General features: G+C 52.2%; 6 protein-coding genes across 6 annotated transcripts; 2 read left to right on the forward strand and 4 right to left on the reverse strand.

The window, feature by feature from the left end:
• Positions 1-592: 592 nt before the first annotated feature.
• On the forward strand, positions 593-2970 carry Triagg1_3868 (transcriptional regulator family: Fungal Specific TF; the record flags this gene model as incomplete). Its single annotated transcript, XM_062898207.1, has 2 exons — positions 593-2286; positions 2382-2970. The coding sequence occupies 2 exons, from the start codon at positions 593-595 to the stop codon at positions 2968-2970; spliced, it is 2283 nt and encodes a 760-aa protein (XP_062757371.1).
• Positions 2971-3189: 219 nt separating this feature from the next.
• Positions 3190-3864, reverse strand: Triagg1_3869 (uncharacterized protein; the record flags this gene model as incomplete). Its single annotated transcript, XM_062898209.1, has 1 exon — positions 3190-3864. One exon carries the CDS (start codon positions 3862-3864, stop codon positions 3190-3192), a length of 675 nt encoding a protein of 224 aa, XP_062757372.1.
• Positions 3865-5202: 1338 nt separating this feature from the next.
• On the forward strand, positions 5203-6135 carry Triagg1_3870 (uncharacterized protein; the record flags this gene model as incomplete). The annotated part of the gene is made up of 1 exon (XM_062898210.1): positions 5203-6135. The coding sequence occupies one exon, from the start codon at positions 5203-5205 to the stop codon at positions 6133-6135; it is 933 nt and encodes a 310-aa protein (XP_062757373.1).
• An 831-nt stretch (positions 6136-6966) lies between these two features.
• On the reverse strand, positions 6967-11285 carry Triagg1_3871 (uncharacterized protein; the record flags this gene model as incomplete). The annotated part of the gene is made up of 4 exons (XM_062898211.1): positions 6967-9208; positions 9504-9771; positions 10339-11002; positions 11106-11285. The coding sequence occupies 4 exons, from the start codon at positions 11283-11285 to the stop codon at positions 6967-6969; spliced, it is 3354 nt and encodes a 1117-aa protein (XP_062757374.1).
• Positions 11286-14455: 3170 nt separating this feature from the next.
• On the reverse strand, positions 14456-14950 carry Triagg1_3872 (uncharacterized protein; the record flags this gene model as incomplete). The annotated part of the gene is made up of 1 exon (XM_062898212.1): positions 14456-14950. One exon carries the CDS (start codon positions 14948-14950, stop codon positions 14456-14458), a length of 495 nt encoding a protein of 164 aa, XP_062757375.1.
• A 1933-nt stretch (positions 14951-16883) lies between these two features.
• On the reverse strand, positions 16884-21719 carry Triagg1_3873 (uncharacterized protein; the record flags this gene model as incomplete). Its single annotated transcript, XM_062898213.1, has 1 exon — positions 16884-21719. The coding sequence occupies one exon, from the start codon at positions 21717-21719 to the stop codon at positions 16884-16886; it is 4836 nt and encodes a 1611-aa protein (XP_062757376.1).
• Positions 21720-21802: the final 83 nt, after the last annotated feature.

Below are 21802 nucleotides of genomic sequence, written 5' to 3' on the forward strand. Positions count from 1 at the left end.
TGCAGTCACTATACGATTGTCATCCATCATGTAGCGTCTGATGTACACCAATTCTTCTACAGAATAGTCTCCTTGTTAACAATACGTAACGTCTTTGTCATGACAAGCAACATTAAGATTTGGTATTTTTTGTCTGTGTATGTGATGTACGAGGTAATTGAACAAATGTACTCTTTTTTCCCCCCATGTTTCTAGTTATTTCTCTGCCTTGAGGTATATGATACGATAATAAATATCTGTATATAAGGCGAGACACACACACACACACATATATATATACTCTATACAGATGGATTTGGTGCTACTGTTCAACTGGCAATGTTTGATTTTTCTGTGTAAGTGGGTGCCCATCTGCCGGCGGCAGAAAGTATAGCCGCTCGCCTGCACCTGACAATCTAGCTTTGCCCCGGTCATCCCCATCCCAACTCAGCGGATTAGACTTTGGCAGCGACTCGGAAGTTCATTCTCAATCGTATCAATCGGCAGAAACATCGCATCATCATCTGCCGAATCGAGCGAATGATTGGTCGGTTTGGCGACTGACATCTTTCAATCCATCGGCATCCATCCGTAAGACAGACGTTCCACCAACATGTGTCAGCCATCGGATGCAGACTCGCAGCAGATCCCGCCCATTGAGATCGGCTCATTTATTGCCCTACGGCCTGATAAGAGCGAGTTCATTGGCAGCGCCAGCGGTGTCTTCTTTGCGAATACCGTCTTTCGGGCCTTTGCAACTGCGACGACAACCTCTGGCGGCACTGGCTCAAAGCGTCCCCAGGGAGATGTAGATGGCCTGGGGGCTCAAGCGACGCCGGACCCCGGCTCCGCTCATGAGTATGTCATGGCAGAGGAGAAGGCCCAGGAGGAAGCCGTTGGGGACGACGCGCTGGGAGTGGGTGCCGTGGGTGCTGACGATGCCAGCAAGAGCCCGGGACTGCGATCATATGGCATCGCGGCACCTGGCCTGGGGATCCCGCCTCCTCCAGCTGTTGCGAAGCGGCTCCTGGTGGAATACTTTAGGAGATGGCACCCCTTCCTGCCCTTCCTCCATGGCCCTACGTTCTTTGAAAAGGTGAACCGCTTCTACGAGCTGGAAGGGGGTTCGCCTGCGGAGCCGATGAGCCAGCGGAACAAGGTGTACCAGGCCATCATCTTCCAATGCGTCTTCAACATTGCAGACTCAAACCACAACCAAAAGCAGGAGCGGGAGCTGCCCGAAGAATCACGCATCAAGTCTGCCGTTGCCTTGACGAGCTTGCTGGGCATACTCTCCAGCGGCCATGACATTCCCTCCCTGCAAGCTCTCCTGGCCGTGGAGCTGTATCTGATGACGCAGATGTCTCTGAGGGCGGCCTCGACTGTTCACGGGGCGATGACGCGCATCTTATACCACTGCGGGCTGCACAGATGTCCCTTCCGATACGTTCAGTTGCCACGCGATATATGCGACATGAGGAAGAGAATCTTTTGGTCTGCGTACGTGATTGACCGCCACCTGAGCCAGGTCCTGGGACATCCCCTGGCGCTCAACGACGAAGAGATAGACGTCTGCCTCCCCGGAGCACCAGAGGTTCACAATCCCGCCAAGCCGTTTTCGCCAGAGATCCAAAGCGCAGCCAAGCCATCTCAACATAATCCTCAGGCACGCGCCTCGGCAGCGGAGGATGACATTCAGAACTATGCACCAGTAGACCACCCGACTTTTGGGTCCGTTTCCTCTACCGGAGACCTTACCGACGGTAGCACCATCGGGACTCACGAAGACAGTCTCAACACGGACCAACTTGTATATCGGCCGCAGAACTTGGGCGAGTCTATCCTTGGCTTCTTGGTGACGTATTCACGGCTGCTTGGGCAGGCCCTCGACCTCTTCCACAAGTCCATCCACAGCCGGTCCATCACTTGGGACAAGGTGCTTGAGATGACGTCGAGGATTCACGCCTGGTGGAATACGCTTCCACCATCATTCCAGGGAGAGGGTCTTACATCCATCTTTGTAGAACCACAATCCCACCATGGACCTCCCTTTGCGATATTATACCATCAGCTCATCCTCATCATGAACAGGCCTTTCCTCTCTCTCCCGACGAATCGAACCGATTTTCAATTCAGTTTACAAACCGCGGTAAATGCCAGCCGAGCCATTGTCAAAAAGCTTAAACTACGCCAAGGGGATTCGCCTTTGGTGGCCTGGCCCGGGATGCTATCGGCTGCGTGGATGGCAGGGCTGGTCATTTCGTACGCCGGATTGCTGAAGCTCTACCCGATGGAGAAGACTATCTTGTATGTTGCGGCTGTTTTCTTTTTTTTTTTCGAGCCCTTGGTAACTTGGTCCGTCACCAGTGGGTTAAGCTAACTTTTCTTCTTCTTCATCGCAGGGATCTTAACTGTGCCATTAAGCTCCTTGGCATGATGAGTCGAAATTGGACCAGCGCCCACCACTGCCGGGTAACGTTAAAGATGCTGCTGGACAGATTAACATCGAAGCCATTTATGGAAAAAATCAACCCAGCCCTATCGGCAGACCCGTCTTTGAGCGTGTTGACGGACTGGAGCCAGCCTGTCTTTTCAACATACCAGAACCTTCTCGAGGGAAGCCGCAACAAGCGGCGACGAGTTGACCAAAACAACACTAAAAACAACAATAACAACAGCAGCAGCAGCGTCAACAACAACATGAATAATAACTTTATGGGTGGTTCCATGAGCGGCTATCCTGCCAACCACTTTGTTGGACCTGACACGGAATTCATGGGCGGCGACAACCTCTGGGATTACCCGAGCTTCCAGCCCGTTTTAGAGTACACGGGTCCAGATTTTGGATTCGACGCAGATCAGTTCTCCCAGCAAGGGGAGTGGGAGCGATTCTTGAGCGAGAACATGAACCCGGAATCGTCAGGGCTGTTGTTCAACAATGCCGGATGGGACACGTATTTTCAGAACATGGGAGACAGATTGAATGTGTAAGTGAAAACGTAATTTCCTATTTATTTTTATGCTGTATAATATGTAATGTTTTTGGCGTCATGATGTGTGACTTGCGCTGGATGCTGCCATCAATTTTCAACATCATTTGATTCTGACCGCATCCACAATCATTTACGTGGGAATGATCGTAACATGAAAATGCGTCTCACAAACTAGCACATGAAATATATAACGGTATTTGAACTGGGGGAAAAATAGCTACCATACAAATTGTCGTCTAAAGTCTTGGGACAAATCAAACACCTCGCCCGACGCCCTCTCCCTTGCAAAAGCCGTGGCAGAAGCCAAGGCAGGCTCTACAGCCGTGGGAAGAGCTGTAGCAGTTGGACTTGGTTCCATCGGCCGTGGTGGAAACGCCTCGGCACTAGCTCTCGAGCTTGCCTCGGGCAGGTTCCTTGACAGCGACTCTGGCGGGACGGGATATGTCTTGAATGACCTCGGATCGGTGTCTTCACGGGCCGTTCCGTTTGTCTCCAAGTCGTCTGATGCCGATGGGCGCCCGAGGACTTCGCCTGCCCAGCGCTTTACCTCGTCTGCCGTGTTCAGGGGAAAGTTGTCCCAGTGGGCGATTGTGCCCGTCTTCTTGGCCTCTATTCGGCCAGCCGCGTCCGTCGTTGTCGCGGCGGCAGCCGTACTTGAAACGTCTGTCCGCTTGCTGGGCTCGTGCTTGAAAGCGTTTTGTAGGACCGTGTCATCTGACACCTGGAGGAGCTGCAGGAGCACTGCCTCGGTAACTGCGAGACGATGCTCGAGCGCCTCGATGTAACCCTTGGCAGGACCACTGAGATGTGCCGTCAGATCAAAGGATTTCGCCGTGTTGATTACTGAGCTGGCGTTGCGTCTTACCGCTTGTATAGCTTGGGCCACACGCATTCCCGTTTCATATCACGGCATCGCGAACAAGTCGGTCTGCAGAGGGTGGTCAGCCATGATTCTCATTCTCATTACACAGATGAATGGAGAAAAAGAAAACAAGACACGACATCTCGATAACCCATTGAACTGTGTTGAAAAGCCATATGCTCACCTTTTTTCATCGCACTGCAACCATGATTTGATTATAAATCAGCATATTCGTCCCAAGCCTCTCACCACCGGTTTCCACAGTCTCTTTCTCACCTTTTGCTTTCGAGATCTGCAACCATCGCAGGCTGCGCGGCCACGGACCGGAGCCATGTGAGAGAGTCTTCCGCAAGTGGGGCCGGATATGACGATGGGTGGGCGCGGCCTCGTAGGTGCTTCAACTCATGATCCCGCACCGCAAACGTCTGGGTCTAGGCCTTCCTCAGCCTTGTCTGCAGAGATGAAGAATGGTTGAGTCGGATCGAGTGCTAGGAGTGTGGGTTTAGTAGCAATTGATTGGCAACAGGGCGGAGGAAAGAGAACCCCCCTGGGAGCGGCTAAAAGATGGGCCGATGGCTCACAGTTTCGGTTTCGGAACATTGAAGTTGCATCACCGTGACATTGACTTTGAGCAGTCAGTGGTAAACGGAAAGAGCACCCAGCGACTGAAAATCACATGAGCGCACAGATTATGAAGAGGAAAGAGAATCGAAATTTGGAAAAAAAAAAGTCTCTTCTCCTCCTTCATCCTCGGGGAAAGAATTCCGCTGTCTCGCCATGTTTGAAATTCACATCGCTGGCGAGCTGTCCGCAATGGTTTTCAAAGCTCGGAACGCCATCCGAACTTTACTACAAGCTGCATGTACCCTTGGTAAAGTGCATGCGTCTTCCTCTTCCGTAATGCGGATTTCACACATAATAGGTACTGACATACTCATACTAGACTAACGGGCCCCCTCTTCACTTGGTCTCCTCGCCTCCGTCGCCCCTATGACAAGTGTACAAAGAGCGAATGACGCACTGCTTCGACACGCTATTCTGAGCCGCTAGCAGTCCTTCCCGTACAAGTACGCATTACCCCAGAGCTCGGCATCGTGGTGGAGTGGTTCAGCGGAGCGCTGCATGTGGCATTGGTACGGGTGCTCATGTTGTATTATTCATGCAGCAGCCCCTCCAAGCAGTAAAACGCCCGAGGCACCTCGATGCCGTGACTATACTCCTTTCTTTTAATCACCCTTGATCAAACCTTTTTCAACGTCTCACGACATAGCCAGCCTATACATACATTGCAGGCCACCGTTTGCTCCCTAGACCTTTTGTCACTTCCAATATCATTTCAACATCGTCACATCTTCGTCCATCACCACAATGGCTGCCACTTATACTCTCTTCCCCTCCACCACCTTTACTCCCTTTACCGTGCAGACGCAATCCTCCCCCGATGTCTCCATCTCCGGCATTCGGTCGTCTGATTCATCCTCTTCCCTGCCTCCCCTTCTTCTTCTGCACGGATACCCAGAGACGCACCACATGTGGCACGCCGTCGCAAGTCAGCTCACGTCTCACTTCTCCCTTGTTATAATGGACATTCGCGGCTATGGCGCCTCTTCCAAACCCGCCAACAACACTGCTCTCTACGCCAAGAGCCACATGGCCAATGACTGCATCGCCGTCATGGACGCCCTTGGCTATGCCAACCAGTCCTTTTACGTCTGTGGCCATGATCGCGGTGCCCGTGTTACTCACAAGCTCCTCGTCGATCATCCCACACGCGTCCGCAAGGCCATCCTCTTAGACATATGCCCTACCTTGGCAATGTACAACTGCACAAACCCCGAGTTCCCAAAAGCCTACTTTCACTGGTACTTCCTGATCCAGCAGTCACCTCTCCCCGAAACCCTCATCAACGGGGCCCCTCGACAGGTCGTTGAGGGGTTCATGTCTGGCTTGGGGTCCCACAATCTTTCCATGTTTCACAAGGATGCCCTGGCAGAGTACATCAAATGCATGGAAGATGAGGACTACGTCCACTCCACATGCCAGGACTACCGCGCCGGCGCAACGCATGACCTCGACGAGCAGAAGGATGACCTCACCAAGGGGAAGCTGATCCGATCACCAATTAGGGTATTGCTGGGCAAGAATGGCATTGTCAACCGTCTCTTTGACGGAAAGGAGGAGTGGACGAAAGTTACAGCCGAAGGTGTTCCTGTCGAAGTGGAAGCTGTCGACTCCGGCCATTTCATCCCAGAACAGATCCCGAATGTTGTCGTCTCCAACATTCTCGACTTTTTTCGGTAAACATTATATCAAAGAAGGTACGTTGCTCTACACCAGTCACGTTGTCAGGGTAAAAGCCAAATAATATCAAGATACCATGTTTTGTTCTAATACATCTATCTCATTAGGTATATGGATTCCCGCAAAGAAGCCGCTTTCAACGGCCCGTCCCTTCTCCGTCTCCAGGAAATAAAAACTCTTCTTGGCCCTTGTTCTAGTAATGGCAAAATGAAATTGGCAAGGTGCACAAACGTGCATTCCCAAAATGCTTTCCGCAGTGCGCCCGCTTCAAATGATGACAGTTAAAAGCAATAGCAGTCAAAAAGGTGAGAAATCAAAAGAGCGTAAGAAATAAACAACAGCAAAAACAGAAGAGGGCCAATCTGAGGGAGACGGAAGAATTCGTAAAAGAAGAAATGCGAAATGAGAAAAAAAAAGGAGAAGAACAAAGAAGCTTAATGATGCCCTTTAGCCCATTTTCGCCAGTTCTTCCCAAAGGCCCTGTATCCATCGTGTCCAACCTGATAATGAAAAAAAAAAAAAAACGCCATCATACTTGACCTGTGTTTTTCTTGTTTCCTTGTCAGCATTCAAATCGTTTGCCTCCAGCCATTGCCAAATATGCTTGCCATTCTAACGTCCCTTTCCCCTGCCTCCTCCCAATCCCATCCAAATCTTCGGGCTTCTCTTCGGGTGAAAGGCCATGACGTCACCTCGCCGTTGATTAATATACATATACATTATAGCCAAAAGAGGCGACGAAAGCATTACAAAAAATAGTGTAAAATAAGGGGGAATCTTTCAGAAAGCCACTTGTGATTCTTTGGTTTTTTTTGGTTTTCCTTTTTCTTTTTAGTTCTCGATGACGGTGGTCGTAGACAGGCGCTTGGTGGCCTCGGATCCCGAGGTGCTAATAGCACTCAGGGTCAGGGACTGAACCGAGTAGCGGAGAGGCTTGGTGCCGTCAGTCTGGTCCGGGGGTGTGTGAGGTTCATCCGTAGAAACGCGGCGTTCCAAGTCGAACTCGCTAGTGTCATCGTCCTCAATCTCTGAGGGGGGAGCTGTGTCGAAGCTGGTGTCGGCAACGGAGGCATCTTCCTCCTTGTCTGTAGATGCGTCAACATCGGTTGACGTCTCGACGTCGGTTGAGACATCAGCATCGGCCGGCACATCAGCTTCGGGTGGGATCTCCACATCAGTGGGAACGTGAACGTTGGTTGACACATCGGTAGAGGCATCGATGGCCCGCTCCTGACTTGGCTGACGGCTGTGGGACGCCTCCGCGTGTGTCTCTCCATGGGAAACGGGGACAACACCACCTCCCAGGCGAGCCCAGAACATTTGCTCCCTCAGACGCACGCTCTCCTCCCAGGCGGCCTTCTCGTTCTCTTCATCGTCGGCCCTCCAGTATCCGTCCTTGACCATACGAAGGAACCCCAGGAACTGGCAGGTGGATCGAACGCGAACGGTGCAGTAGCCGCAAAGAGGATATCGCTGCGCAGAATCAGTTTCGCTTGTCCGGAAGCGGTAAGTGCGCAGGTACTCTGCATCTTTACGACTCTCGCCACACAAAGAGCAGGGATAAAACTGCGGCTTAGGGACGGGGAGGAAGCTTGGAGTCGTCGGCGGCGCTGGGATTGGTTCAACCACCAGCGAGCCATCGGCCATGGCAGCCAAGACAGTGCGGCGAGCCAGCCACGACAATCCTGGAGCGGCATCAAGACGCAGTGTGGGCTCAACGTCTTCGGTCAGGGCGCGCTTGAAAAAGCGAGTGTCCTTGAGTTGGGGAATCGTCGAAGGAGTCGATGTAGCGCTGGTGATGGATGCGTTTGCATTTGCGGATGCGTTTGGAGATTGCGGCGTGCTGCTGCTAGTGCTTGGGGCGAGGTTTGAAAAGGCGCTCAACGACGAGGTAGAGGCATTAGAGAGGTGAGCGCTGGAGGTTGAGCCGCCTAGTCCGATGAATCCGCCAATAGAGCCAGCGGATCCACGGTTTCCAGGGCGCTGGTGCGAAAGACGAGCGAGGGCGACAAAATCCTCATATCCAGCAATATCGGTCCGCAAGACAGGTTGGATAAGATGGGTAAGGCTGGTCGGAGGGGCCGGAGTATGGTGTGTTTCGGCGTGGTGTCCCGGAGCAGATGGCATTGGCTTCTCCTGGAGAGATTTGTCTTCCTCCTTGGCTTCGACACCTGGAGTTGACGGGGTTGTGTTGTTGTTGTTGCTTTGGTCGTCGCGCTCCATCACCATGGTCTCGAGGACGTGCTTCAGCTCGGAAAGCTGCTCCTGTTGAGACTTGAGAAGGCTCTCGGAATCTGCGAGCTGAGCCTTGAGCTGGTCGTTCTTCTTCTGCAACACGTCATGCTGGAACTGGGCGTCTTCCTTGGCAGCAATGACCATCTTGTTTGCCTCCTCGAAGAGAGCTGTTGTGAGGTTTTCCAGCTCCTGCTCAATCTTTCGCTTCTCCCTCTCCGTTTCTATTCGGCCTGTTGTCTCCTCAGAAAGCTTCTTTTCTATTGACTTCTTCTCTGTCAACCAGACTTTTCGCTCGCTGTCCAACGTTGTCTTGCGGATCCAGACGTCACCGGCCATCATCTCGCGCTGAGAGGCAATCTGGGCCTCCAGCTCGCGGATGCGTCCGTGGGAATTCTCGAGCTCATGACGAGTCGCTGATAGTGTATCATCAAGTGCAGTTTGGTGGTTGATGGCGTTGATAAGTTTTGTGCTGAGCGTAGCAACTTCGTCGCTGAGTCCGGGATGTTGAGAGTTGGTAGAAGCGCCATCGCCATCGGTTTTGCTTAGGTCCGGGTGTGCAGTTGAAGGCCGGAGTCCGTTGTTAGACGAGCTGGCGGTTCGTATTCGCGGATCGGGTAGTGTGCTCATCTCGTGGGAGGGGAAGTATGAGGCAGCTCTTGACGCGAATGAAATGATGGGCAGATTCGAAACCGACGGCGATTTGGGCGGCGGTCGAGGCCTGTATGTTGACGATGAATCGTCACCGGTTCCTGGTACAGTTGATATTGACCGGAGGTGGCTGAGTGATCTGGCTGACGATGAGGGAAAGTGCTGAGACCAGCCGGCAACGTGGATAAAGCTGGTGATTAAGTTGTTAGTAGGATGTTCCATTGCTTCTTTGCATCGCGCGAAGCTGAGACACTCGTAAAAAAAATATGATCCACGGGTAAGAAAGAAAGATGATGAAGATGCGACAAGAGGTTGGAATACGGAAGGGTGAAACAGAAGATCGAAAATCAAAAATAGGAAAATAAAAAATCAAAGAAAATCAAAAAGGGCAATAGTAGACTCGGAATAAACCGATGCAGGCAAGAATCGTAGGGCAGGGGCGGCGGAAGAGGGAAAGAGGGACGATGCATGCATGTATGACGTACGAATCCATAGTTGATGCTTCCTCGAAGCCGAAGGCTAGATGAGCCGAGCGTTTCCTTCCTTCTGGGCTATCTCGCTCGCTCGGTATTTTTCGGCGGGCGATGCCGTCACTGTTATCGCCGTCCGCGTCTTCCGTATTCGTGTTCGCTGTGTCGCTGTCGGCGGAAGAAGAGGTAGATGGAGGGGAAAGAAAGTCGATTTGGAATGTCCTCCTGTAGGTAGATTGAGGAGGAAAAGTCGAGAGGAAAATGGAGAAAAAGAAGTTAAAGACTGGCAGAGGAGCTAACAAGCTAGAGTCCAGCACTGGCTTGTCGCTGGCCGCAATCGGAATAATAAAGGTTGTAGGTTGCAAAAAGTATAATATAGTGTACGGTACAGTCGGGTATAGTGCGTAAGGATGTACTATGCAGGTATCGAAAAGAAAAAGAATCCAAAAGGAAAGGCAGAGAAGACGAAAAAGCTGAGAAATGGCGCCAAGCGCTATGTGGCGTCGCACGCGCGCAGAACAGTTGGTGCGGAGGCCCGTAGGAATGGGGGAAAGAAAAGTGAGCGAGAGGCTGATCTGATAGAGAGACCTAACAGAGTGAGGGAGAGCGACTGAGTCTGCGACTGAGACTGAGACTGGCAAGAACCAGAAAAGAAAATCAAGGAACAGAGAGAGCTAAGGCGGCGTCGACGGAAGCCGGATTACGGAGTCGAGTAATAAAGGAGGTCGGTCGGGAAAAGGAAGCGCGGCACGGTACAGACAAGATTTGGCAGCGCACAAGCCAAGGATGTGCAATAAAAAACGGGCGTGGGAAGGGTGCCGAAAAAGGGTCTAGGGCGCGTTCTGTATACGAGTACGGCGCCGTCTCGTTGCTGCGGCTGGGCTTTGCTCTCCCTCGTCGTGGTGATGCTCGCGTCGGGGCTTCTTCTTTTCTCGCAAGGGGTTTGATATTGGCACTCGACAAGCAGAGCTGAGAGAAGAAACGGAACGGCAAGCAGGCGTATTGTGAGGGGTGCCTGCGGGTTCAAGAGGGAGCGGGCGAATAGCCTCCCTTCTGCGAGTCGTTTTGCCTTGTTCCCCCAATGGCGCCTTTTCCTTTGCGCGGGAGGCGAAAAAAGGGCCGCCAGGACTCGTTCCCTTGGTCGAGCCGCACTGGACTACCCAGTACTTAGCAGGTACTAGTCGAGTGCTAGCTCCTGTGATGGTGCCAGTCTCCAGGTGGGCAGGATACCAGAGAGCGGCAGCGCCACGCTTAAGCCTCGTTTCCGGCCAATGGAGTGGGCTTTTGACAAGGCCCGGTGGCGGAGTGTCACTCGGCAGAATTCGAGCCCCCGGTTCGACGTCGCTGCTGGTCTTGGTGATGCCGTGCCCGAAGTGAGGAGAAGGACGACGAGAGGAGCAGGAGAGCGGCGGCTGGGATGTGGATGATGTGAGATGGGAGATGGGAGATGGAGATGGAGATGGAGATGGGGAGAGGCTTGATAATAACGTTCTAGTAGTAGTAGTCGCCAAGTACTGTTGGTAGGTATTAGCACGGCTAGAGGACTGTTTGCCATGTTGACTACTACATGTACCTACGACGCGAAATGCAATGATAGGTTGACGTGCACATACATACGTCAATCGAAAGCGGCCCAGCCGATCTGGAGTTTGCCAGGTTTAGGCTTCTCCTCTCCTCGGTCGACTTGGTCTGCTGGTCCGGTTGGCTCTTTTCTTGCCAAGGGCAGCTCTGGCCTAGCTGGTGGAGAATCTGATGCAGCAACGCAGCTCCACGAGGCACATGGATGGCTTGGTACATCCAAGATAGCCGGGGCAAGGTGGAACAAGAGGCGAGTCAAGGGATCGCGCGTTTGGCAGCAGGGCCCCCAGCTTTTTGTTGCGAGCACTCGTACGTGTAGGATACCGTATGACCGGCGGTGGTTTGGATTTGACAGCTGTGTTTGGGGAGATATAGCCAGTATCGTCGCTGTTCCGTGGCTGTCAGTGCTATAAGTACTAAGCATTGGAGGAGGAGTGACAAGAAGAAGGAAATACAGTGGCAGTGAGAGTGGTCGTGACGGTGGCCGTGACAATGACAAGGACAAGGCCAGGGACAGGATGAAGGCGTCGAGAATCAAAAAGTACTGGCTGTAAGTAGAAGCCGGGGATTCTGTATGTGATGTGCTTTCGCTTAAAACTGCAGATGCGAAAGTGCAACAAGGTACCAGCACGGAGTACCTCTAAAGTGAAGGTGCTCGGTACCTGCAAAAGGTACAATGCAAAAGCACCTGTTGCTTGCGACGCTCCCCGATAACCCTAACCCGCATTAGGCAGTACTTTCCGAAAAGACCGGATGCCCTGCTGGATTCGGTAGTCGAGGCGAGAGTGTAGATACAGTATCTTATCTCTGGTGCGTCTTTGTGCACCTCTTTTTCCCCCTTCCCCTCTTCTTCTTCTTCTTACCTATTCTCCTCACTAAGTAATTATCATCATAAGTAGATTGGATGCCTAGTACTGCAACTCTTGCTGTCGAGACATTCAGTCACAAGCTGAACATGCTGAACACATATGACGAATGGCTGACGCTAGGGGCCCGCTCCCGTATTCACGCACTAGTGCCTCGTACCGGGTACTTTAGCAGCAAGGGACGCTGCAGCTAGCGGTCCGTATCGGCGCATGTACTTTGTACCCGGCCGCTTGCGCAAGTTCTTGGCACCGGTCTCGATCATTTTCCTCTTCATTTTCCCTTTTTTTCCTTTTTTTCCCTTTTTTTTTTTTATAATATCACCTGCACACTCTTATTCTTCCCCCCTTGTAGAAGCACCTCGGGCGGGCGGCTAAAGAGGTCAAAGCTCAAGCTTTGGCAAATGCCGTGCGGTAATATCGTATCGTATATGGACTTGCTACTTGAACGGGGGGGCAATTGGATGCCTCCAGAGAGGTATCTACTGTACATGTACGAGTACGAGTTATGTAGGTACTTGCTGGAACCTGCAGCTACTAACCTACTATATTAAAAGGAGCATGCAGCTGCTGGATACATCACATGTACATACATGTACCTACATGCGTCCGGCTCCATAATGGCACGTCGAGCTGCTGCTCCTTACAGCGCGTACAGCGCACCCAAGCCCTGGAAAAGAGCGTCAGGTGTTCCTAGCTACAGGGGGGCCCAAGGCCGACCCGCCTTCTAGTCCATCCCCCGGCATCTTTCTGTGGTCTCTCTGCTTTGCCCCAGAAGCATCCGATGGATCAATATCAGATACTACTGTACATACTTCGTACTACCAATTACCGGGCCCAGTACAAGTACCCGATGGATGTGTTATTGATGTCTTGTATACTAGACCTATTACCTTAGTAGGTACTACTAGTAGTCAATACCTGTTCTTACTGACTTCACGTCTTAAACTATTGATATCACCAACTCCTTGCTTCAAACAACACATCAGACACGCATCAAATCACCCAACAGAAAGAAGAAAAAAGGGCCAAGTGATCTGGTGTTCTCCATCGCTCGGCCGCTCAATCAGTATCACTCAATCAACAGCACATCACAGCATCAGTCAACAGATGGCCCCCTCTCCCCGCGTTACGACCCAACTGCCACAGATACAGCTATTGTCCCCGAACCAACGCATCTCTCATCAATAAAGGCCCTTTTCGCATTGTCCACTAACAGCAGGTGTCATTGCTCCTACAAGTACCTACTTTCAATAGATACATGTACAAGCTTCAGCTGCGGCTGTGCGACTATTTGCTCGCTACTAACAAGTGCTTGCACGGAGCGTTATTAGATCCATCAAATCTGTCCCTTTCGCAGCGCCATTGATGAAAGCCACTACTACCTGAAACCGACGAGGATCATCAGACACGTTGCTCGGCCCCGTCTCGTATCACGTCAGTAGCAGGTACGAGGCCCTTCGTAACTCCAAAGCATGCCATCATCTGGCTGCATAAGACAGGAAACTGCTTACCTTCATTTGCACGATCCCGAGCTAGCCGCACTGGGTTGACGCGCCTCGAAGTCGGTTTTGATGCCCCAGCAGTATCAAGTATCAAAAAGACCAGTATCTACTACTACAGGTGTTAACCGTCTTGAAACCTATATCAACGAGAACAGTAATAGCATTCGATGTCTAGCGTTACATGCAGTGTACATGTGACTACTACCAGTATATTACCCCTACATGTACTCATTCCTACATGTACCGACTTCACGCCTCAAAGGCGAAACGAGTGTTCTTCCGTTGAAAAGAAGAATCCGAAGGCGTCTAGTTCTAAACAGAAAATGTATTATTCAGCCCATACTATTACATCTACCAAGATAATGCCCATTGACCACTGGGCGTTAGAAGGAGCCCAAATAATTGGGCAATATTCCAATATCTTTCAGCGTGCCAACTGCGTCCCAGTATTCTTCCTCGAAATAATTGCTCACTGCGATACCCCAAAAAAGAAGCCACCTCCATCCGTGAGCTTTTCAAGTCTTGCCTTGTTCACCAATTGCGCCCTGTCATTGCTGCAGAATTCACTTACACGCTGGCTGGGGGACGTAGTATCTGTAGCTGAAGATGCGACGCTCCCTTGGATCGACATGGCCAGTACCGCCAGCAATCTCGTCTTCGCTTTTAATATCATGATGCCGCGCAAAACAAGGTCTGGTTGATCAATGGACTCGGCCCAGAATCGCCGAAGTGCCAAATATAGTTGAGGGCTCCCATTGAAGGCTTCAAGAGGCGCCGTGATAGGCGTCAAGTTCGGTGGAAGAGCCATGGATAGGGCCGTCGCAACAGTTTCAATGATGCTCTTTGTGTATGCGGTGAGCCTCTTCAAAATCATGACAGCGGTCGTTCCAAGCCTCATAATAGGCCGCTAAGTCGAGCGTCACCTGATGCTTCGATAGTTCGGCTCTAAGAAACTCAAAGTGCTCTGGAACGATACATTCGAAACAAGCCTCTCGGAGTTGGACCTTTTCCAAAGAGAGCTTCATGGTAAGTCTGTTGGGCGACCTCCTTCGATGCTGCCAAGATCGCTGAAATCCACCAGCTCAATCTTCGGGGTAGCCTCAGGCGCTGTCGTCAGTCCTTTGTCAAGGATCGGAATGTATCGAAAATCCACGTCACGAAAACCGGTGGCGAGAATGAAGGCCACGAGCTGCCGTAGTGCGGGTTCAAGGCGTGCACCGAGCGATTCATAAAGTTGCTTGTGTACAAAGGGGTTGGCGGTCAGTGACAGTCGTTCCTCGGCGATGAGATGGTGTCGTCGTCCATCGGTCAGTATATAGTAAGTCTGTGGGGGCAGAACAACCAAATCAAATTTGTGCTGTTCAATTATTTCGGCAGTTCCCTTGGCATATCCCCAGCGAGTTCTCAGGTCAGATCCATCGGGTTCATTCGATATCTTGAAGACCAAACGGGGGGCACAGGGCAAGGCAAAAACGCCCCCCCGTGAGAATTTCAACCCCTTCAACTGGATTTCCATCAAGTAGCCGCGTTTTAGATTTGGAAATCGCACCACAAAGAGTGTTTATGGTGTCCTGGCTGAGATTCACGCCGAGCATCACATCTTCAATACGTGTAGCACGACACTCCATCTTAGCGGAGCGGTTCCTTTACCAGATAAAAGATTTTATAAAGACTGAAGTCATCCTTCAACTTTTGTTAGCAAAGATGCGCATCGAGATTGGTTCTGGAGCATTACAGTCGATTGTGAGCGCTGGAGCCGACATGCATGAAAAGCTCTGATGGAGGTTTTGATCGACCTCGTTTTGGGGGAGGGAACCTGGCTTTTAAATGTCATGCTACAGCGTCATCATGGAGAGTACAGCTTCAAAGAAACGAAGGGAGAGAAAGGAGAGGAAATTATATAGTGGGCGGTTGTTCTTTGTCCAGCCTTTGGATACCTAGCATCACCAGCTCCTTGCTTGCTTTGAGCAACAGATCAGGTGCGCATTCCATCTTCCACGGGACAAAGAACGAGAAAAAAGAGAAGGGCAAAGATCAGGACAAAGAGCAAGACTAAAAAGAAGAAGGGCCAATGGGTCCTGTATCCTCCGTCACTCCGCTACTGAATCAACCCATATCACTCAATCAGCATCACAGCATCAGTCAACAAAGAGTCACTTTCCCGCGTCACCTAACCAACTGCCACAGGTAACAACAATTGCCCCCAAACCAACACCTCCCCATCTTCATCAAAGCTCAGCAGCAGTTGTGCCACAATTCACTGGCGATGGACAAGTGCTTCTTTCACAGCAGCCATAAACGAACCCACTGCCCAAAGTCGGCGAGGATCATCAGGCACATTACGCGCCTTCGAGAACCCTGGTAGCTCCATGCACAGGCACAAAGCATGTCGTCATCTGGCTGCATCAGATATGGGAACGGCTGACGGAGTACTCTCCATACTTGTACTTGCAACGACCCCGAGCTAGCCGCATACACGGAGGGCACTAGCACGAGTAAGCTGTTCTTCCAAGGGTCGAAAAGAGTGGCTAGAAACAATACTCCCCGTATCAGTATGGGCTTCGCATTGGTAGGGGCTTCGTACTTCGTATGGCACCTCGTAATTGACCCGTCAACTCCCATCACACTTTACATACGAGGTACCTGTTCGTAATCATCCAAGCGCCGAGGCAACACGGAGCAATACTACGCCAGACAATGGCAGCCAGAAAGATGACACAAAGAGAGAGCGAATAAAATGAACTCAAAATGGTCAACAATCGGAGCTCCCACGCCCAGCAACTAGCTCCAACTCTCCCGCCCAAATCGAATGGCCAGATTCAGGCACGCACTTTAGATTCTATACACACGACTCGCTTTCCCCGCACATTGAAAATGCCACAACTGTTTACCTAGTAGGTACATCCGTCTTTCGATACCAGCACTATGTTGCCCATGATTTCCCATTTCATACAAGGCGCTGTGCTAGCTTCAAGCACCCCGGTTTCGTCATCATTTTCATCCTCGCCGGGGGTGCCGCCTCGTTACCTAAGCCGTATTTACTGATCATGATGACGAACATCACATCACCACGAATACCGAGTGTGGCTCTGCGTGCTCACTAAACGGAAAAGAAGAGAGGGAAATTAAAGGAAGACGAAAGAAACTGAAGATTAAAAAAGGGTTAAGGATGTCATATATTATTACTGCATTCTGCTCTGCACATCTTCTCTCACATGTGTGCTATCTACATGATCGCAAATCAACAGTCTTTGCTGTGGCTCCAATATTCCTTGAGCAATTGCTCTCATCAAACTGTTCGAACAAATGAAAGTGAATGGGGTATCTGAAACGACGCGCGTGCTCCGCTGAGAATTACAGAGCGGGATCAGGATGAACAAACGAAAAGTGGGAAACACCCTTCCACATCGTATCGTATATACCCGTATAAACAAGTGCAATCTTGTCTATCAATCTTCCTTCCAGTCTGCAAATTCCGGTTCGCCAAAAGGATTCCACTCTTGTCCAGGATAGCTCGTTGCGCTCATCTTGGGTTCGTAATCCTCAGGCTCGTAAAAGATCTTCTCCTCCTGTGATGCTAGCCTTATGGCTCGCTTCCGTGCTTCTTCCGTGTCTTCTAGCTCTGCCATCGCACCGGCGTTTGCTGGTACGATGACGGCCTTGCCCGCTGCCACTGCAGAGCTTTCTGCCTGCTCATTTGATGCTGATTGAGATGTGGCGGGTGGGTTACCAGAATCTCCTGCCACGATTGGTACAACCTTGGGTGTAGCGGAATAAAGGTCATCCTCTACTAGTTGTTGAGCTTTTTCTACATCTATGCCAAGGTTCGACGCCCGGCTTGAGTCAGTTGTTCCATCTGGCTTTGCGCTAGGATTCAAGTCAGGCTTCTGGTCAGCCCCAACCGATACGGCGGGACTTCGTGAAGCAGAGCGAGGACGGTCCATGACGGATAGATTTCCCCTTTCAGACGGCTGAGGGCTGCCGGGATGTGACATTCCCAGGTTGCTGCCCGTGTCACTGGCAGACCGCGGGCCCTCAGCTCTGCTGTTCTGGCTACCTTGCGAACTGTGTCTATTGTGCCGACTCGATTGCGTATTGAATGACTCAGGACTCTGGGGTTTGAGATAATCGGATCGTGAGTCAGATGGAGCTCTCAAGTGGCCCAGCCCCCCGTTCTGGGGGCCTTGAACCATGCGAGGGCTTCCTTGGAATTGAATTGGCTGAGGCTGCTGAGACATGGGTGGAGGATGACCGCCTTGCCATTGCCGTTGCATCTGTGGATGGGGATGGGGGTGTTGCTGTAGCTGCTGCTGCTGCTGCTGGGGCGGTAGGGGGCCGAACTGACGTCGAACATTCGGTTGATATGGCGATAGCACCATCATGCCCTCGCCGTGGACCGCCGAATATCCCCTGGGAATAGGGACGCTTTCATAACGCGGCTCTGATGACCGTGTCTGGTCTCGGGGGGGGGCATTCTGCTGTGGTGGCCCAGGGGGCATAGTCTTTGCCCTCGGCATATTGGGTGGTTGCATAGATGACTGCAAGTGTTGAGGGTTAGCAGGCATGCCATTAGGCGGTGGGCCCTGCAACTGTCCAGGTTGCGGCTGATAACCCTGGGGATGAGGCTGTGGGATCAGGTTAGGAAGCTGCCTGGAGCTGGGAGATGGCTGAACGATGGCCTGGCTTTGGTTAAGCTCTGGCTGTTTCGATGTACGTCTCAGAGCGCCCAGTAACTTGTTGCCCTTGATCTTGTCTCCAACGGCAGTCTTGTTCTGGCTCTGGTTCATGTTTTGTAATTGCGGTGGCTGCTGCTGCTGTGGCTGTGGCTGTGACCTTTGCGAAATCTGCTCGCTCATTCGGTTCTTGAGTCCTTTCCATCGCGATCCCTGGCTATCTTTCTGCTGCGCTGCAGCATCTGTAGATGCGCGTCCGAATGGTCCAGGAAGCCCCGGGAAGAGGCTTTGAGATCCGGATTGAACTTGATACACCGGTGTCGACGCCTCTGAGGCAATGGACGCATTAGAGGCGCCTACCGATGGTGCATATTGGGGCCGCAGCTGTTGCACCGGCTGTTGCTGCATGGAATGCTGCGGCTGTACAAGGTGCTGCTGCTGTACAGGACGCTGTTGTTGTACAGCATACTGCTGTACGGGTTGTTGCTGAGCGAGTTGTTGCTGTACGGGCTGTTGCTGTGCTGGTTGCTGCTGTGCTGGTTGCTGCTGTGCTGGTTGCTGCTGTGCTGGTTGCTGCTGTGCTGGTTGGTTGCCGGCAGGGAGCGGTGATGACGGAGCGGATAGTTGCCTCTGCCCTGCCGTGTCGAGGAGCCGCGGCTGCGATTCAGGTCTACTTTGAGACCGAGGAGTGGCTGGCAGATCGGCGCTTTGTGGTTCTGGCAGCTTTACTGTCGCCAAAGCCGGTGAGTGCAGTTGTTGATGCTGAGACATTGGCGTTGCGGCTTTGCTCGATACTTGAGATTTCGTAACTTGAGGTGACGGTTCCGGTGATATTGCTACGCTCTCTTCGGTCTGGTGTACAGAACTTCCCTCTTGCTGAATAGATTTGGCATCCGATTTCTCACGGAGCGAAGAAATGGATGGGAAAGAGTGGACTGACGGCGGCATACCATGGTGAATGGCAGAATGGCCGGCATTGTCAGCATCCGCAACCGATGGAAGTGACCCCTCAGGGGGAGGAGTGATCAAAACCCCCTCAACCATCTCACTATGCTCGGAGGTATTGCTGTGCGATCGAACAGGGCCTTGCTCCTCCGTCTTGGAGGTGGATACAATGGATATATCCGGCGACACAGTCTGTGATCTCAAAACTTCCTCTTCGCTCACATTATCCTCCCCAATTTGGAGACCTGCCAGCTTCTCTTGAAATATGAATTCTTGAAGCCTAGGGGTCTTTTCATCCATTGCCGAGTCCAACTGGGACTCGGATGGGGTTTCCAAACTATCGTTGCCGGAACGGTTTTGGCCCTCTGTAGCAGCAGCGTTCACGTTCTGCACTGGCACAAGAGTCTCGGTTGCAAGGGGTGGCAAATGGCTCTGAAGATTCTGTCGCTCTGAATTCTGGCTAATGCCCTGTGGTGGCTGGTTGAAAGGAGGAGAAGTCAATCCTGCCGAGGCTACTGTCCTCTCTTGGCTTCCAATTGCAGTGGGTAACGGAGAAGTCTGTTGAGCTTGAGGGTTCATAGAACCAACAGAGAAAGCATTGGAATTGCCAAACTGTGTCTGCATAGGTTGTTCTAGGCCTCGTTGTGGTTGTGGCTGGTGCTCGTCTTGTTGGTAGATCTGAAACGATTCCTCGAATCCCAAACTAGACATGGAAGCCAGAGGGTCCGATGTAAAATCCAAAGATGGGAGCTGCATGGGGGGTCGATCAGGTATCAAGGCTCTTTGGTTCAAAGCCTGGTCGCCGTTCTGCTGCCGAGGCATTGCACCCAGTGACGAACGATCTTGACGTGAGCGACCAAATAGGCCTGCAATGCCGGAAGCTTTGGCGATATCAGATATCCTTCTCTTGTGCGGAACCCCGTCACCACTGGGCCCAGAAACTGACTCCAGTGCAGAGTTGGAAGTTGAGGAACGAGAGAAATTGCCGGGGCCTATCTTGAGCTGTCCACCACCACCAAAGAGGGAGCGTTTATGATCTTCGCGGGGATCAGCAGGCGGCTCGGCTCCAGCAGATTGTGTATCCCGCTGGCGCGGCTGATTGCCCAGATCCTCTTCTTTCCGAAGCGTCTGGTCCGTTGAGGAAGGACGGCCAGTGAATCCAAAGAAACTGGCTCGCTTCTTTTTACGGTCCGAAGCATCCTCCGTTGTGATGCTGGCTTCTGATACCTCATCCCCTCGAAGCTGTATAGATGGTGGCTTAGCTTCGGCAATAGAGCTCCGTCGTTCTCTCGAGGTTGCTCTCGCAATTCGGGTCCCAATCTCTTTCAAGATGCCCGAATTTCTCCTGCGCCCACGCTCATCAACGTCTGGTCCTCCCTGTTGCTGCCGCACGGGTGCCGCCCCCTCTCTCGGTGGGCGACCTTGCATCTGAGGCGGGTATCCCTGGCCTCGACCCAACTGCCGTGGGTCTTGTCCTGGGAGTGAAAACAGCTCTGGATAACGCCGAGCGGACGATGGGGGTACATCACTCCTGAATCGCCCGGGAGGGCCTTGAGCGGGAGGCATTGGAGCCGCAGGGATTTCCAATCCAAGCTCTTTATTGTACCCATAGTAGGCATCCTGTTGCGAAAAATCTGTGCCGGAGCGTTTTTTGGTTAGGTGAAGCGGCTCGGTTAGATGGCTCTCTTCCAGTTTCCACGGACCTGCAGGAGGGAGTTTCTGGACCAGGCTACCAAGCATGGGCGCGCCTTGAGCAAGTTGAGGGTTCGGTCCACCAGGATATTGCTGCTGCTGCTGCTGTTGTTGTTGTTGTTGTTGTTGTGGGTGAGGGTGAGGGTGATGGCCTGCATTGGAACTCTGTTGCTGGCCAAATCCAGGATCTACGCCCATGGCCATAGGCACTCCATGCCCGGGCTGAGGAGGCAGAGGCTTTTCATTGCGTCCCCCTTGATTCGTGCCCGTCACGGCCTCTGGGGGGTGTATCGACGCGTCAATCCCGCTGACTGGAGAGAGGGGAGGAGCATCAATGTCAGCACCATCGTCACCGTCTTCGTCGTCTAGGGAGAAGCGCTCCGTGGCCCTCCGTGCTTTTGATTTTGTGCCAAATGTTGAGCCTCTCCTGATGGGCGGCAACCCGATAAAGGAGGAATTGCGCTTTGGCATGTCCGACTTATCTAGGGGTTGATTCTGTTGCTGCCGTGCTTGATCATCTGCTCCAGCCATTGCCCTAAACGACGTGGACATTCTCTGAGCTTGGCTCTGTTCACCCTGATGCTGAACCATGACCCAATCATCCGGCGTCACCATCTCCGGGTTCAAGTCAGAGCTCCTTTGGCCAGCGGGGAATATATGCTCCTCCGGCTCTGCTGACGGATAAGCCCCGTGGAGGAACGAATTGAATATGACTAAGTCCTCCGATGTGACGTGTACCTCGCCGGGCAGCCTCCCAGCTGACGGGTCGGGGGCTGGCATGTCATCCGAGACACTCCATGGAAAGGCGGCTCCAGGGCCAGATGCGGCGTTCAAGGGGGAGACCGGGGACGGGTCGGGCAGCTGTGGCGGTGTCGTGGAGATGTCGCTGCTGGAATGTGGGGCGAGATCATCTTCACGGGGTCTTGGCTCGAGGCTGAAGCGCCATGTCGAGCGTCGTTGCGCTTTGTTGGGCATCGGATGGTCCGGAGGGATCGTGTCGACCTAATCAGAGAAAGAAGAGAGCATTAATATTCATTCATCACATGATAAATAACTTC

The sequence above is a fragment of the Trichoderma aggressivum genome, assembly GCF_033847375.1.
Source record: "Trichoderma aggressivum f. europaeum strain CBS 100526 chromosome Unknown scaffold_011, whole genome shotgun sequence".
Lineage (NCBI taxonomy): Eukaryota > Fungi > Ascomycota > Sordariomycetes > Hypocreales > Hypocreaceae > Trichoderma > Trichoderma aggressivum.